General features: G+C 37.4%; 2 protein-coding genes and 2 pseudogenes across 2 annotated transcripts; 2 read left to right on the top strand and 2 right to left on the bottom strand.

The window, feature by feature from the left end:
- The first annotated feature begins 165 nt into the window (after positions 1 to 165).
- On the top strand, positions 166 to 4,737 carry LOC112098349 (putative disease resistance RPP13-like protein 1). The gene has a single exon (XM_024184451.1). The coding sequence runs from the start codon at positions 177 to 179 to the stop codon at positions 4,599 to 4,601; it is 4,425 nt and encodes a 1,474-aa protein (XP_024040219.1). The 5' UTR covers positions 166 to 176; the 3' UTR covers positions 4,602 to 4,737.
- A 1,231-nt stretch (positions 4,738 to 5,968) lies between these two features.
- Positions 5,969 to 6,717, top strand: LOC112097702. The gene is made up of 2 exons (XM_024183062.1): positions 5,969 to 6,094; positions 6,157 to 6,717. The coding sequence occupies exons 1-2, from the start codon at positions 5,969 to 5,971 to the stop codon at positions 6,715 to 6,717; spliced, it is 687 nt and encodes a 228-aa protein (XP_024038830.1).
- A 1,114-nt stretch (positions 6,718 to 7,831) lies between these two features.
- Positions 7,832 to 8,525, bottom strand: LOC112098351 (annotated as a pseudogene).
- Positions 8,526 to 9,909: 1,384 nt separating this feature from the next.
- LOC112098350 lies at positions 9,910 to 14,237 on the bottom strand (annotated as a pseudogene).
- Between the last annotated feature and the right edge of the window lie 2,019 nt (positions 14,238 to 16,256).

Genomic DNA, 16,256 nt, shown 5'->3' with positions numbered 1-16,256 from the left:
TGGTGAATTGCTAAATTATCAATGGGTGGTGGGCTCTGTTTTTATTTTCACTTTATTGGAATAAACAACAAGCGGAAGACTTGTTACGCGCATTTTGCTTGACCCGTTCAATTTTCTCATTTTGCTTTTCAAAACTCAAAATTCTGTTTCTTTCTTTGCAAAACAAAAAAAAAAAAATGTCATTCATCGGAGAGGCAATCCTTACGGCGTCCGTTGATTTGCTGGTCAATAAGTTAGCTTCAGAGGGGATTCGGTTGTTTGCACGCCAAGAGCAAATCCAGGCCGATCTAATAAAGTGGGAGAATATGTTGGAGATGATCAAGGCGGTGCTTGATGATGCTGAGGAGAAGAAGACGACTAATCGGTTTGTGAAGAAGTGGCTTGGCAAGCTTCAGAACTTGGCTTATGATGTTGAGGACCTGTTGGATGAGTTTCAAACTGAGGTTTTCCGGAGGAAGTTGCTGCTTGGAAATGGAGAACCTGCTGCTGCTCTTGATCAACCCAGTAGCAGTCGTACAAGAACAAGTAAGTTTCGGAAGCTCATTCCCACTTGCTGCACCACTTTTGCTCCACAATCGATTCAGTTCGATTACGCCATAATGTCCAAAATCAAAGAGATCGACGGCAGATTTCAAGAAATTGTAACTCAGAAGGATTCGCTGGGTTTGAACGTAAGTTCAGGTGGGAGGACCATAAAAGACAGGCAAAGGCGAGAGACAACTTCTTTGGTGAAGGAAGCCAAAGTATATGGCAGAGAAACAGAAAAGAAGGATGTTGTAGAACTGCTGTTGAGGGATGATTTAAGCAACGATGGTGAATTCTCTGTAATTCCTATCATAGGTATGGGCGGGCTGGGCAAAACCACTCTTGCTCAGCTTGTCTACAATGATAAGCAAGTGCTGGATCATTTTGATCTCAAGGCATGGACTTGTGTCTCTGATGATTTCGACGTTATCAGGCTCACAAAAACAATCTTAACATCCATTGTTGCTGACCAGAACGTAGATAATCTCAAATTGAATTCACTTCAAGAGAAACTGAATAAGCAACTATCTGGAAAGAAATTTTTGCTTGTTTTAGATGACGTGTGGAACCGGAATTACGATGATTGGGATAAACTCAGACGTCCCTTTGAAGTTGGCGCACCGGGAAGTAAAATTATTGTCACTACTCGCAATCAAGAGGTTGCTAAAATTATGGGTACTGTTCCGGCTTATCAATTAAAGAAGTTGTCAGATAATGATTGTCTAGCTGTATTCGTTCAACATTCATTGGGGACGAGAGATTTCAGTTCACATAAGTCACTGGAGGAAATCGGCAAGAAGATAGTGACCAAATGCGATGGCTTGCCCTTGGCAGCCCAAACACTTGGAGGACTTTTGCGTGGGAATCATGACAGAAGTGAGTGGGAAGATGTGCTCAATAGCAAGATATGGGAATTACCAGAAGAGAGATGTGGCATTATACCAGCCCTTGCAGTGAGCTACTATTATCTTTCGGCACCTTTGAAACAATGCTTTGCATACTGCTCATTGTTTCCAAAGGATTATGAATTTGAAGAGGAGGAGATAATTTTATTATGGTGTGCTTCGGGTTTCTTGGATCACAAAGGGAGTGGGAATTCCTGTGACGATTTCGGTCGTAAGATCTTTAAGGAGCTGCACTCAAGATCTTTTTTCCAGCAATCAAGCAACGATGCATCACGATTTGTGATGCACGATCTTATCAGCGACCTTGCTCAATGGGCTGCGGGGGAAATATACTTCACAATGGAGTATACCTCGGAAGTTAACAAGCAACAAAGTTTTTCCAAAAATCTTCGTCATCTATCGTACATTTTTGGAGAATATGATGGCGTTAAAAGGTTTGAGGACTTGTACGATATCCAACATTTGCGAACCTTTTTACCAGTAAGGCTGTCAAATGGCTTTCTGTCTGGATACTTGGCTCGTAGCATTCTTCCTAAGTTGTTCAAACTCCAACGGTTGAGGGTCTTCTCTTTGCATCGATATTACGTCTCCGAGCTGCCAGATACAATCGGTGATTTGAGGTATTTAAGGTACCTTAACTTATCGGGAACTGGCATTATAACTCTGCCCGAATCAGTCAACACGCTTTACAATTTGCACACGCTTCTGTTGGAGGGCTGTCGGCGACTGAAGAAGTTGTGTGCAGACATGGGAAATCTCATCAAATTGCATCATCTCAATAATTCAAATACAGATTCGTTGGAGGAGATGCCACTAGGAATTGGTAAGTTGACTTGCCTTCAGACTCTGTGTAATTTTGTTGTGGGAAAAGACAGTGGTTCCGGGATACGAGAGCTAAAATTGTTGACGCATCTTCGTGGGACACTTAACATTTCAAAATTGGAGAACGTTAAAGACATTGGTGATGCGAAGGAGGCTCAATTGGATGGAAAGAAGAATCTTAAAGTGTTAATGTTTCGATGGACACTGAGTACCAATGGTTTGTCTTCGAGGGAGGCAGAAACTGAAAAGGATGTGCTCGACATGCTAAAACCTCATGAAAATCTGGAACAATTTTGTGTCAGTGGCTATGGAGGTAAAGAATTTCCAACTTGGTTGGGAGATTCCTCATTCTCAAATTTAGCGACCTTAAAATTTGAAGATTGCGGCGTGTGTACTACCCTGCCGTCAGTCGGGCAACTACCCTCTCTAAAGCATCTTGAAGTACGTGGAATGAGTAGAGTAAAGAGTTTGGGTTCAGAGTTCTATGGGAATGATTCTCCGATTCATTTTCCATGCTTGGAGACTCTTCATTTTGAAAACATGCGAGAATGGGAAGACTGGATTCCTCTTAGATCTGGTCAGGGAGTTGAAGGGTTTCCTAAATTGAGAGAGCTTCGCATTATAAGGTGTTCTAAACTGCAAGGAACATTTCCAGAGCACCTTGCTGCATTGGAGATGCTTGTAATTGAAGGATGTGAAGAATTGTCAGTTTCAGTTACGAGTCTTCCAGCTCTTTGCAACTTGCATATTGGTGGATGTAAAAAGGTTGTTTGGAGAAGTGCAACTGATCTTCTCGGCTCACAGAATTCAGTGGTTTGTAGAGATACATCAAATCAAGTGTTTCTCGCAGGGCCATTGAAGTCGCGAATACCAAAACTGGAAGAATTGAAGATAAATAATATTCAAAATGAAACATGTATATGGAAGAGCCATAACGAATTACTGCAGGACATTTGCTCTCTCAAAAGACTGACGATTACAAGTTGTCCCAAACTTCAATCCTTGGTCGCGGAGGAAGAGAAAGACCAACAACAGCAGCTCTGCGAGTTGTCATGCAGACTTGAATATCTAAGATTGAGTTATTGCGAAGGCCTTGTGAAGCTGCCACAATCATCGTTCAGCCTCAGTTCCTTGAGAGATATAGAAATCTACAACTGCAGTTCCCTTGTTTCCTTTCCTGAGGTTGGTCTGCCTTCCAAGTTGAAGATAATTCAGATTAGAGAATGTGATGCACTGAAATCGTTACCAGAGGCATGGATATGCGACACCAATTCATCTCTCGAGATCTTGAGGATTTCATATTGCTATTCGTTGACATATATTGCTAGAGTCCAGCTAGCACCGAGCCTTAAGATGTTGGACATCCAGAATTGTGATAATATAAGGACTTTGACAGTGGAAGAGGGCATCCAGTGTAGCAGCAGCAGTGGAAGGTACACCTCATCTCTTCTCGAGGACTTGAATATTCGCTATTGTCCATCACTGACATGTATATTTTCAAAAAACGAGTTACCTGCCACGCTTGAGTCCCTTGAAGTTGGCAATCTACCTCTGTCTCTTAAGTCCCTTCGTGTTTGTGGATGTTCAAAGCTGGAGTCAATAGCAGAAAGGTTGGACAACAACACATCTCTTGAAGATATCTACATTGCTTATTGTGAAAATCTCAAAATTTTACCGAGTGGTTTACATAAACTCCACCGGCTTCGAGAGATTAGTATACAGATTTGTGGAAATCTGGTGTCCTTTCCCGAAGGGGGGTTGCCTTGTGCGAAACTCACGAGGCTGACGATACTTGATTGCAAGAGACTAGAGGCCTTACCCAAGGGATTGCACAATCTGACCTCTCTTCAAAAACTAACAATAGGAAAAGGAGGTGAGCTTCCAAGCCTTGAAGAAGATGGCCTTCCCACCAACCTTCAGTCACTTCGTATTTGGGGTAATATGGAGATTTGGAAGTCAATGATTGAGCGGGGCCGGGGATTTCACAGATTCTCCTCTCTGCGACATCTTACAATCGAAGGATGTGATGACGACATGGTGTCATTTCCACTAGAGGACAAAAGATTAGGGACCGCGCTTCCTCTTCCTGCCTCTCTAACATCTCTGAGCATTTATAAATTTTCAAATCTGGAACGCTTATCTTCTTCAATTGTTGATCTTCAAAACCTCACTGAATTGTATCTCGAGGATTGTCCCAAGCTCAAATACTTTCCGGAGAAGGGCCTGCCTTCCTCACTTTTGCAATTATGGATCTGGAGATGTCCGTTGATAGCAGAGAAGTGCAGAAAGGATGGAGCACAATATTGGGACTTGTCAACCCATATACCTTATGTTGAAATAGCTGGTTAATTGGTTTTTGGTGATATTTTTGATTTGTGAAAGGATGGACGACTGTAATATTTTATTATTAGTATTTTCTTTTTTCAAATTAGGCGTTGAAATGGATGGTAAATTGGTTTTTGGTGACTGAACAGTGGACGATTGAAATATTTTATAATTACTATTTTTTTTTTCAAATTGGGCGTGTTTGTGTATGTTCAAATGGATGGTAAAAGAGCTAAAGAAAAAAGCCTAATCCATGGTCTGAAATTCAGCAAAGATATCATCATATCCCACTTATTGTTTGCCGATGATAGTCTCATCTTCACAAATGCCTCAGAAGCAAATTTTTTGCATCTGAAAAGGATATTTGAGGCCTATGTAGCTGCATCAGGCCAGCTCTTCAATTACGACAAATCCTCCATGTTTTTTAGCGGAAACACGAGCTGAGAGTGTCCAGCAAAATCACCAATTGGCAGCATAAATTCTTCTCATGCGGGGGCAAAGAAGTTCTTATCAAGGCAGTGGCTCAGGCGGTTCCGGCATACGCAATGAGTGTCTTCAAACTCCCCTTAAGTACTTGTAATGATATCTAACAAGTAATAGCCAAATTTTGGTGGAGCAGCAATAAGGAAAAAAAAGGGATTCACTGGGCAAAATGGGAGAAATTAAGCCAAGCCAAGCAAAGAGGAGGGCTGGGATTATGAGACTTTGCAAGCTTTAACCAGGTGCTAGTAGCTAAGCAAAGTTGGAGAATTATTCAATTTCCTAACTCTCTGGTGGCTAGAGTCCTGCAAGCTAGGTATTTCAAGAACGGTCAGTTCTTAAATGCAAGGCTGGGAAGTAAGCCTTCATTCATATGGAGGAGTATTTTGTGGGGGAGACAAGTGATTCACAAAGGGATCAGATGGAGGATCGGGAATGGAGAGCAAGTCAAGGTTTATAAAGGAAACTGGATGCCAAGGCCCACAACCTTCAAACCAGTTTCCTCTCCATCTCTACCCATCGATTCAAAAGTCTCAGATTTGATTAATGCTGCTAACCAGTGGAATGAAGGCTTGATTAATCAACACTTTGAAAAAGAAGATGCCGAGATGATTTTAAGAATTCCCCTCCCCAACCGACCCATGGAGGATCAAATAGTTTGGCACTACGATAAAAAAGGGATCTACTCTGTGAAGAGTGGATATCAGGTGGCATTGAGAGAGAAATTCCCGGACATCCCGAGCTGCTCAAATCAAAAGACAAACCAATGGTCAGTCATTTGGACCTTGTCTTTACCAGAAAAAATTAAGATTTTTGTATGGAGGGCAACAAAAAATTTGCTCCCAACCACTGAGATCTTGTGGAAGAGGAAACTATTACCACAGCCAACCTGCCAACTATGTGGAACTAAGATGGAAACAACTGCCCATGCCCTGATGGAGTGCAAATTAGCCCGTACAGTATGGAAAACCACCAAATTTGCAGTTGATATTGGAAATATAGCTCACCAAGACATCCTCAGTTTTGTCCATGAAGCAGTGAGAAGAATGGGTAAAAACAATGCTGATCTGGTAATAGCTCTGTGTTGGGTAATTTGGAGTGCAAGAAATCATGTTTTGTTCGGGGAAAAAGAGATGAGCCTTGCATAACAGCAGCCAAAGCAGAGGCAGTTGTTGATTCTTTCAAAAGGATTCAAGCTCCAAGAAGAATTCTCAAGGCTGGGGACCAGATGACAACTCAAACATGTTGGAGCCCTCCACCCTCAGGTTGGGTTAAAATTAACGTAGATGCTGCCATAAACCGAGAGGAGCACCGAGTAAGCTTGGGGATAATCATAAGGGATGCAAACAAAGATGTTATCGCAGCTGCTGTCAAGAGTACAAAGCTTCACAGTGATGTAACATTTGCAGAAGCTGAGGCAATGAATTGGGGCCTGAGTGTAGCTATAGAGAAAGGTTTGGCAAGAGTCATTGTAGAATCGGATTCCCAGGAGGCAGTAGATTTTGTCAACAACAGGAAGAGCAGCAGAACAAAGATTCAATGGTTAGTTGCAGAAATGCAAAGTAGCTTGAAAGGCTTCAATGCATGGAAAATCCAGCAAACACCAAGATCATGTAATGTTATTACTCACTCTATAGCAGCTAGCTTTAGAGAAAGGTAAAACTTTTGTATGGGTAGACTTGTACCCTTCAGAAGTTATGGAGTTATTTAACTCTTTGAATGAATGAAAACCACTTCTTTTCTCAAAAAAAAAAATGGATGGTAAAAGGATTTTTTGATAATTGAACAGATGATGACTGCCTTCCTCACTTTTGCGATTATGGATCTGGAGTTGTCCGTTGATAGCAGAGAAGTGCAGAAAGGATGGAGGACAATATTGGGACTTGTTAAATGAAATATTTTTCACTTTTGCGATTATACCTCTTGTTGTAATAGATGAAAAATGAAATATTTTACTATTAGTATTTTAAAAAAAATGGGCGTGTTTGTGTATATAATTTTAAAATTCAAATCTCAGTTGAAAACTAATTTAAATTAATATGGTTCGGTGTCGGTGAGTCTTTATCATATATATAAGGCGAATGGGTTTTCGAATTTTTTAATTAAACAATAAAATACTTTTTTAAAAAATGATTTTGCATTATTCAGCTGTTGAAACTTCATTTTCTTTTATTGATCCTTCTGCTGTACGGTTATATACATGTGTGCGTGTATATTCTCTTCAATCAGACTTTGGCAAATCTTCTTTTAATGGTGTTTTACAATATAAAGTAGTTTTTAATTGCTAATTAAACACGTAAGGGCTGAACTGTATTGCAATGTTATTTATACTCTTCAAATTAATGCACTTTGGGCGAGTTCTTGAATTAATTATTTATGTGCCATCGCTATTAATATTTATAAATATAATTGATCAGTTATTGAATATTTGGATTCATCAAAACTGACACATTAATATGACAGAAGAAGAATATCTTTATGAATTGGAGTGTGAAAAAAAAAATTTCTTAAAATGCATAATATACGCCAAAGAAAAAGGCTTTTTATTTTTATTTTTTTATTAACAACCAAGCATATTAATTTCTTTTACAAACTTAGGACACGGATTTATAAAAAAACACTTTTATTGTTGTTAGTACATGCAAACCATCTTAAAAAACCCATCAAAATACAATAAACAAAACGTTCAGAGAGAAACATCCCACAACAAAACTAAGAAAAGATCATAAACAAATAGCATATCAAGTGAAGCAAGCACTTCTTTCTTTAATCAATCACATTTGGGCCTTGGTGGCCTTAATATCTTCACCGAAAGAATTACCTGCAAGCTCTTCATTAATGCTAATAACCTTAGGCTGCCTCCTCTTCTCCTCAGCAAGCTTTGGCACTGTGATCCTTAGAACACCATTTTCCGAATGAGCCTTAACATGTTCCAAGGCAGCACTCATAGGCATCCTGAACTGCCTCCAAAACTTGCCAAAAGTGCTCTCAGCTCTGTGCCTTTTCTCTCCTTCAACTCCCTCCTTATAATAATCATCACTCTTCCTCTCCCCACTCACTCTGAGTACCTTGTTCTCTTCAACTTCAATCTTCACTTCATCTTTCTTCATCCCTGGAATGTCGAGCGTGATCACGTGTGCTGTTGGTGCTCCATCCAGTCTGCTCTCGCCAGGGCTAGAGTTTGATGATGATCAACTCTTTTTGGGATTGTTAGAGGGGTTTGTTCAAGAACCCGGAAAGGATCTTCTGTCATTGCAAATATCACGTCAAAGAAAGGTGATCGTGTGTACGACATCAGAGTGTTTGCTTGTGATGCCATGATAATCAATGTTGCAGCCATAACAAGAAACGACATTGTCATTGCAAGAATTCTTGATTTCGCCATCTGGGTAGCTAAGCTAGCTTTTTTAGAGTGTTTGTTTCAAAGCTAAGTGTTTGTTGATCTTCTAGTGAAATGGAGGGAGGTGAAATATAGAGAGATATATACGCTTAGACTGGATTATAGCTCAGTATCTGGATAGTTCTTTAAAAGTCTTTGCAAAAGAAACTTAGAGAAAATTCTAGCACAGTGTAGAGACTAGAAGAAACGTTTTGTAGAACGTTCTGGAGAAAATTGAAAACTTTTCTTTTGAATTGGGAATATGAGTTGGAAGCTCACTGGAATTAGAATATGCCACATGTTACTTAAAATAGTATTGTATTGATATTGAACCAATTACTCAGTATAAACACATGGACTGCTTGATTAAATGCACTCTTAAAAATGAATTTGCATCTATATATGTAAAATTATAGAAGTTTCAAATTAGGTATATATTGTCCTTATCATTGGGTACATAATTAAGATACTAACACCAACACGAAAGGTAATATGACAAGAGTACTAAAGGTTATCATTATCTGAATTTTGGATACTGAACGTCATATATAAATCAACAATTCCAAACTAACTAAAAGTATTAGGATACCCATTAAATAGAAATTCACATTACAGTTTGTCCAACAACCACAAAAAGAAACACCATTAAAACAGAGATAAGAGCTCAACAACCACAAAGAGAAACACCATTAAAACAGAGAAAGGAGCTTTGATGCTCGCATATATCTCATTGTTAGCCAAAGCGCTGTCTATCCAAACTTGATATGAGAGTTCAACGGTAACACATTACAGAATCTGATGGATAGTTGACCGGTCAGACTTTGTCAAAGATCATTTTGTAATTAATTTGGTATGTTGTATACATTTAAATGCTCCGGCGTTCTTTATTAAAGAAGCATGATTGGACATAATTAATATAATGGAAGTCAAATTAATTATGTCATCTTCATACATGTACACTATCTTCATACAAGCAGCATCAAATAACTTTATTACGTCATCTTCATACATGTACATTATCTCTAAATTCCATAACAAAAAAAAAAAAAAAGGGAAACTCAAAAGAGAAACAATATGCCACCCAATGCCAAGAAAATATCAGAAACAAAAAAAAAAAAAAAACTAAGCAAATCAAAGCATTAGCTTGTGATGCCAGAATCCAGACTGCTCTCATCCGATCATGCGCTACACAATGTGAAAAGGGTACCGCGAACATTTTTTTGTTGCACAAAAACATTATCAAAAGTGTTACATAAATATGATATTTCACCCAAAATGATGCCGTTTTGGTAACTTTACCCATCCGATATGACCGGACTTCCAGGTCATAGACAAGCTACAAGAGGGTCACGACGATAAACAAGAACAGAAACTACTTGAACAGCTCTCTCCCCCTAACAAATTTGACCATTTTCTCTGATTTCGTCTCTCTTTTCTTTTTCCCTCGTAAATTGACAGGAATTTGGAATGCAATGAAGCAAGAAATTAAATTTGTTATAAACGGAAAGAACTTAAAGCAGGAAATAAATATTTGACATATTAAAAGATTCCTAAGATAATGCAGTCAACATAGTTAAAACTGTCTACAATCAGTCAGCTAACATGTAGTAGTAAAATAACATGCTCTGCGAACCACAGCAGTTGCTGTTTTGCTGGATTGGCTGTCCCTTCATCTGAACTGTTCCAGAAGATTTGTTTGCAGTAGGCTGGTTGCCCATTCTGCATCAAATTTGAACTCATAATTAGTGAATCAAGAAATTATTTCAGAGACTAGCTATGTTAACCGGCAGATGACAACAGGTTTCACCAAGATTTGACACCACAACCACACATCAGTTCATGATAACCACCGGTCACTGCTCAAATAGACAACTATCAATTCTGGAAATGTTAAATATTTTGAATGATAATGTTTCAATTTCTTAAAGTTCAGGGGTGAGATAAAACAATTCCTCACATCTTGCATATGTACATTATCATGTTATTAATCTGATTTAGACAGATGTCAAATTTTGAATCCTTTTATGAACTACAAACCAAAACTAGAAACAATCTTACCATTTTATAGTCATAAATAAACCCCTACACGGTCTCTAAAATGCTCACAATCGTCACATCATGGGTTTTCTCAAACCCTGTAGGGCTTTTCTACCAGAGTAATTTGTTCCAACAGAAAACATTAGGTAAAAAGTTACTCATTGCAGAATTTTCATCACAGTGCATATAACCAGCAATAATGGTGATTATTGAATAAGAACAGTCAGCATTTGCAAATAGGCAATGGATCACAGAATCAATCACAAGGCAAGAAGGAAAGAGTTAAGTGATTTTACTTTTTCTTAATCTCGCCAGCCATGGTCAAGAAAGCCTGCTCCACATTGATTGCATCTTTGGCACTCATCTCCAGGAAAGGAATCCCCAGTTCATCTGCAAATGCCTGCATTTCACTCGGAGACCAACAGAAAGTCAGAAAAATCAATGTAGTACGTTATTTGGATACAATGATATGCCACCCATAATTTCTGCATCTGCTGCTTGATGCCAATAGATCAGCCGATGTACTGTCTTAATCAATAACAAGTCAACACAAAGTCCATAACTCCGTCTGTTGCTAAAAAAAACCCAACAAGTTTCTCTCAGTCATACATAAAAGCATTTCCAAAGTCTTGAAAGATATTTTATAGGATAAGTACCTTGGAAACTTTAAATCACATGAAGAACAGAAAAAGATGCTTTCTCCTTAACATAGTGAAGCACTTTGATGTGCAGATCTTGTAGCTTAATGCTCAACATATCACATGAGTCTAAGTCATGAGTTGAAAATAAGATTCTTATAAAATCTTATTGAATGCAAATTATGCAGTTAAAATTTACCAATTTATATAGATAACTAATTAATAGAAATTATTCATTGACAAACAGTAGATATCTTATGCAATGATATTCCCTAAAGAATCAGACTGCCAAATCCCTTTAGATAACCTTGGAAAGAGACCAGGAAAACGATCCACCCTAACCAACCATTTGAGCAAAGCACTAAGGGTGGCAAGTTTCAAACTGAATTACAGAGGGTTAGCAGCCAATAGCTCAACCAAAGCACAAGTACGCGTGACCGTGTATTATCTTGCAAGTGTGCACATGGGCATGCATGCAAACAGGTAAGTGAAAGACAGGTAAGTTGGGGGGGGAGGTCTAAATCTAAAGCACAAACCTCATATGAACTTCAATAGATCCATTTTGTAATTGGGGTTGTCCATATGGATAAGATTCGACATGGAATGAGAATACGCACCAAAACGGACATTCAAGGCTCGAAACAAATTAGAAAATACATTAGAGGAATATAAATGATTCTCTTTGGGCATGTTCTGACTTTCTTTTCCAAAAAGGGGGTACTATTAGTCACCCTTTAAGGAAAAAATTGCTTTAATAAAAAATTTATTTTCATTATCCATTGATAATCACTTAGAGCAATTTGGCACAGCCCTTGGAAAAAAGGAAAAGGTATTTAAGGATTCCCCTACTCAATTTTATTGGAAACACACTCAACATTGAAGGATATGATACAAGGGACATTTACATGAAGAGTCAAACTTGTGTGCTAGTAAGTCAAATTCTCACTGAGCATGCACATGATAAAAGATTAACAAAGAAATACAATTTTATTAAACAATCAGTTGCATTAAAATGAGAACATATTACGAACATTTATTTTAGGGAATATTATCAATTGACTACTTTAAGAATTACAATATATCAAACAACTACAGAAGTATTTTAGTCTATCATTTTACTACTATATCTTTACAAAACTTATCATTTTACTACATTTCCGTTAGTACAAAAAAAATACCAATTTCACCCTTGGAAAAAAATAACACAAATAGAGGTATCAAATATTATATTAATAGGCTAATAGGAATTATTTGTAGCTACTTTCTATTTTGAATTTATAATATTGTAATACTTTGTGTGTTATTTTTTAACCAAAAAAGAATTAATATAAAGTGCAAAATTGATATTTTATCAGTCAGCCAACAGGTCAACTATCCGTGCTACATAAAATGTAGTAAAATAATGGATTTTGTCTGGATATAATAGTAAAATGATGAAATCATATTTTTTACGGACTTTAGATTTATTGCAATTCTTGAAGGATTCAAACGATAATAATCCTTATTTTAACAAGTCGTATTGACAAAAAAGATTCCAGCTCGAGATACAAACTGTCCAAAGTTTGAGTGTCCTGGGTATGCAGAAACTTATCAAGCAAATGCACTTGAGAAGAGTTTAAAATTATATTCAAAGTTCAGGCGACAGAAGTCACGAATATACCTTGGCTGTCTGTGTGTCCACAACCTTGTTCTCAACTAAATCGCATTTGTTCCCAACTAGAAGTTTGCATACACTGTCATTTGCGTATCTGTCAATCTCATTCAACCACTGCTTGACATTATTGAAGCTCTCCATCTCAGTTACATCATAGACAATCTGTTGAAATCCCAACACATTTAATTAATCTCACACAGTTGCTCAATTAAAAAATTGGAAAAACAAAATTACCACTTATTCTTTCTTAAAAGAGAGCATTGCAAGACTTTTACTTCCGACAACATCATATGTCATAAGAATTTATTAGACAATTTGCATCATATTATCGCTCCCATTCTTGGACTACATCATCTTGTATACAGATTTATTGGAAAATGTACTGCTTAACGAAAGATGAAAAATAAGTTAATAAACACATACAATGTTGTTTATTTTTTTTTTTGAAAAGTACAATGTTGTTAAGATGTCACATGTAAATCACAAACTTTCTGATTTAAACCAAGAAGCGGGAAGGCTCCTTACTATGATTCCATGGGCTCCTCGGTAATAACTGCTAGTTATAGTCCTGAATCGCTCCTGTCCAGCAGTGTCCCACTAAACAGATGAAAAACAATCAAACATCAGACATTACCTAAATGATGTTTATAAGACAAATACACTCATTTCAACATATCACTCTTCAAACAAAGAAAATAAGACAAGGTTCTTGAACATAACCTTCACTAAATAAGACAAATCGAATTTCTCTCAATACAAGATAAAGGGAAATTTTGACTCACAATCTGCAGTTTGATCGTCTTCCCATCCAGCTCCACAGTTCTTATTTTCTGCCAAAATAAAAAAAAAAGTAAAATGCTGAAGTCTGCCAACATTTCTTTCCACATATGCATACACATACATACATACACGAACATAGACTCATATTATAACTTATACATACATATATACATATATATAGAAGAGAGACTCACAAAATCAACTCCAATGGTACTGATGTAGCTGTGACATAAGAATCATCCTGAAAAATTAAAAAAAAATTACATTAATAAACCTAAAAACTAACAATTAGCGTAATGAAAACTGAAATTTACAAGAATAACAATTATTAATCATCTAAATTATCATTTTAATAACACAAATTCAGAGAACAAAAAGCTAAAATAGGAAGTAATTAATATAAAAAAAAGAAAATAAGAAGGGAAAGGAAAAGTCAACAGACAGCAAATCGGAGCAGCAGGCAGGACTTTCCGACGGACGAGTCTCCGATAAGCAACAGCTTGAACAGATAATTGCTTCAACAAAAAAAAAATGAAAAGGCAAAAAAATAAAAAAAATTGAAGTATTGTCAAATTAAAATGAGTAGATGTTAACAATGTTAATATCAAAAAAAGGAAGGAAACAGGGAGGCTCACTATTCGTTGCTCATGATTTTGGATGGAAGTGAAGAATCTTGCGACAGTCCTTTTGCTCTGTTTGGAGGGCGAGAAAGAGAAAAGAAAATGAAAGGTAAAGTAAGTTTGTGCTGTGTCGTGCGGGAGAATTTCCTATTTCACCTCTGGAACTTAGCTTTGTCCACTTTTTTTTTTTTTTTTTTATTACACTATTGCTCATATTACATGAAAATATAATTGATATTTATAAATAAGACTATAACTCCTCTGGAACTTAGCTTTGTCCACTTTTTTTTTTTTATTACATGAGACTATTGCTCATATTACAACTCATAGCTTTATCCACTTTTTTTTTTTAATTACATGAGACTATTGCTCATATTACAACTCATATTACATGAGAATATAACTGATATTTACAAATCAGACTATAACTGAGACCAACATACATCAATGCTAATAGAGCACTGCCCAAATTTTAACCCTCTCAAATATTCGAGGGATATCTACTCCTCACACTGGGACAATGAAACAGACTGCCTTCACTCAAATTTAATTGAGGAAGAAAATACCCCCACAATACATTGTGGGGGTTCGAACTGCTGCTCTCCAACTCGGCCAAAGGCCGAGTGGCTTAGCTCTGTCCACTTATTATTGCTATTATTTAATTATTGTTTACGAGATTCATTATTATTACTGTTTTCTTGGATTATATATTTATAATTAGATCCTTGTATGTTTTTTTTTTAAATGAAAGTATTACTTTCAATCATTCAACTCTGTGAATAGATACAAAAGATGGGCTGGTATGCTATCCACCCATATTACAAAATCAGAATAGTCTAAAGCTAACTTAGTAAGTGCGTGAGCAAAACCATTACAAGTTCTTAGTGTGTGCTGTAACTTGACATGTTTTAATCTCTTCACATCTCTTGGACCTCGGATACAATCCAAAAAATCTCAGCTTTTGTTATTTTTCTAGCTAAGACTAAATCTGCTACTACCTGTGAATCAGTCTCAACAATCAAAGGTGAACATCCGGCGTTTTCAGCTACTTCCAGCCCGAACTTAGTTGCTTCAGCTTCTGCATAATCCACTTTATCAAGCCATTTTGTTGGCTTTAAGGCTGCTGCTATAAGTTTGCCTTCTGAATTTCTGATTACAATGCCCAGACCTACTCTTTGTTGGTCTAACTTTATAGCTGCATCAACATTCACCTTGAACCAACCTGCAGGGGGACACTTCCAATGCTTCTGGGATTCAGAACTTTGATATGATATTGCTTGCATATGCGGCATTTGAATTCTTTTATAAGACTGAACAATTGCCTCAACTCCAGCTACTGATAATTGAGAATCTTCCTTTTTGCTTTTGAAAATAAAAAGATTCCTTGAGTGCCATATGCTCCCTCCAGCACAAAGCAACTATCAGCTCCATTTCAGTCTTGCTTCGTCCTTCAGCCAAAGCCAACAGCAAGCTTAGGACATCTTTACATTTTGGGGCTTTCACTTCATCTTCAAAAGATGTGAGCTTCCAAATTTTCCGCGAGGCTTTACATTCAAACAATGTGTGGAAGATAGACTCTCCATAACCCCTGCATCTCTGACACCAGGGGGCTTGTTATACTCTTTTCTTCCATAAATTCTCTGCTATGGGCAGCATGTCATTTGCAGCCCTCTACATAAATATCTTCACTTTCTCTGGAATTTGTAAATACCAAATTGAGTTCCATGCACTTTTGCCTTCCTCTGAACTGCTAGGCTTGGTTGGGAACTTCATTTGTAGAGCTAGTTGATACCCACTCTTGACTGAGTAGTAACCTTTTTTGTTGTAAAGCCACAAAACTTGGTTTGATCTTGGTTGTCTTGGCAGAGGGATCTGAAGTATCTGGGCAGCATCTTCTTGATGAAAATGTTGTCTTATTATTACAAGATCTTTCCAGCAGTGGTCCTCATCAATCAACTCTGAAACCATAGTCTCCAAAGGGAGACTTGTAGGACATATTGGTTTGGACGTTACAGGTCTTGGTAACCAGCAACTTTGATACTCTTTCACCTGCTTTCCATCTCCGATTCTCCATCTAGGACCCTTATGAAT

This window comes from Citrus clementina, unplaced genomic scaffold (genome assembly GCF_000493195.1).
Source record: "Citrus clementina cultivar Clemenules unplaced genomic scaffold, Citrus_clementina_v1.0 scaffold_5, whole genome shotgun sequence".
NCBI classification, from domain to species: Eukaryota; Viridiplantae; Streptophyta; class Magnoliopsida; order Sapindales; family Rutaceae; genus Citrus; species Citrus x clementina.
The sequence above is the reverse complement of the archived record's forward strand: the minus strand, read 5'-3'. Positions and strand labels throughout refer to the sequence as shown.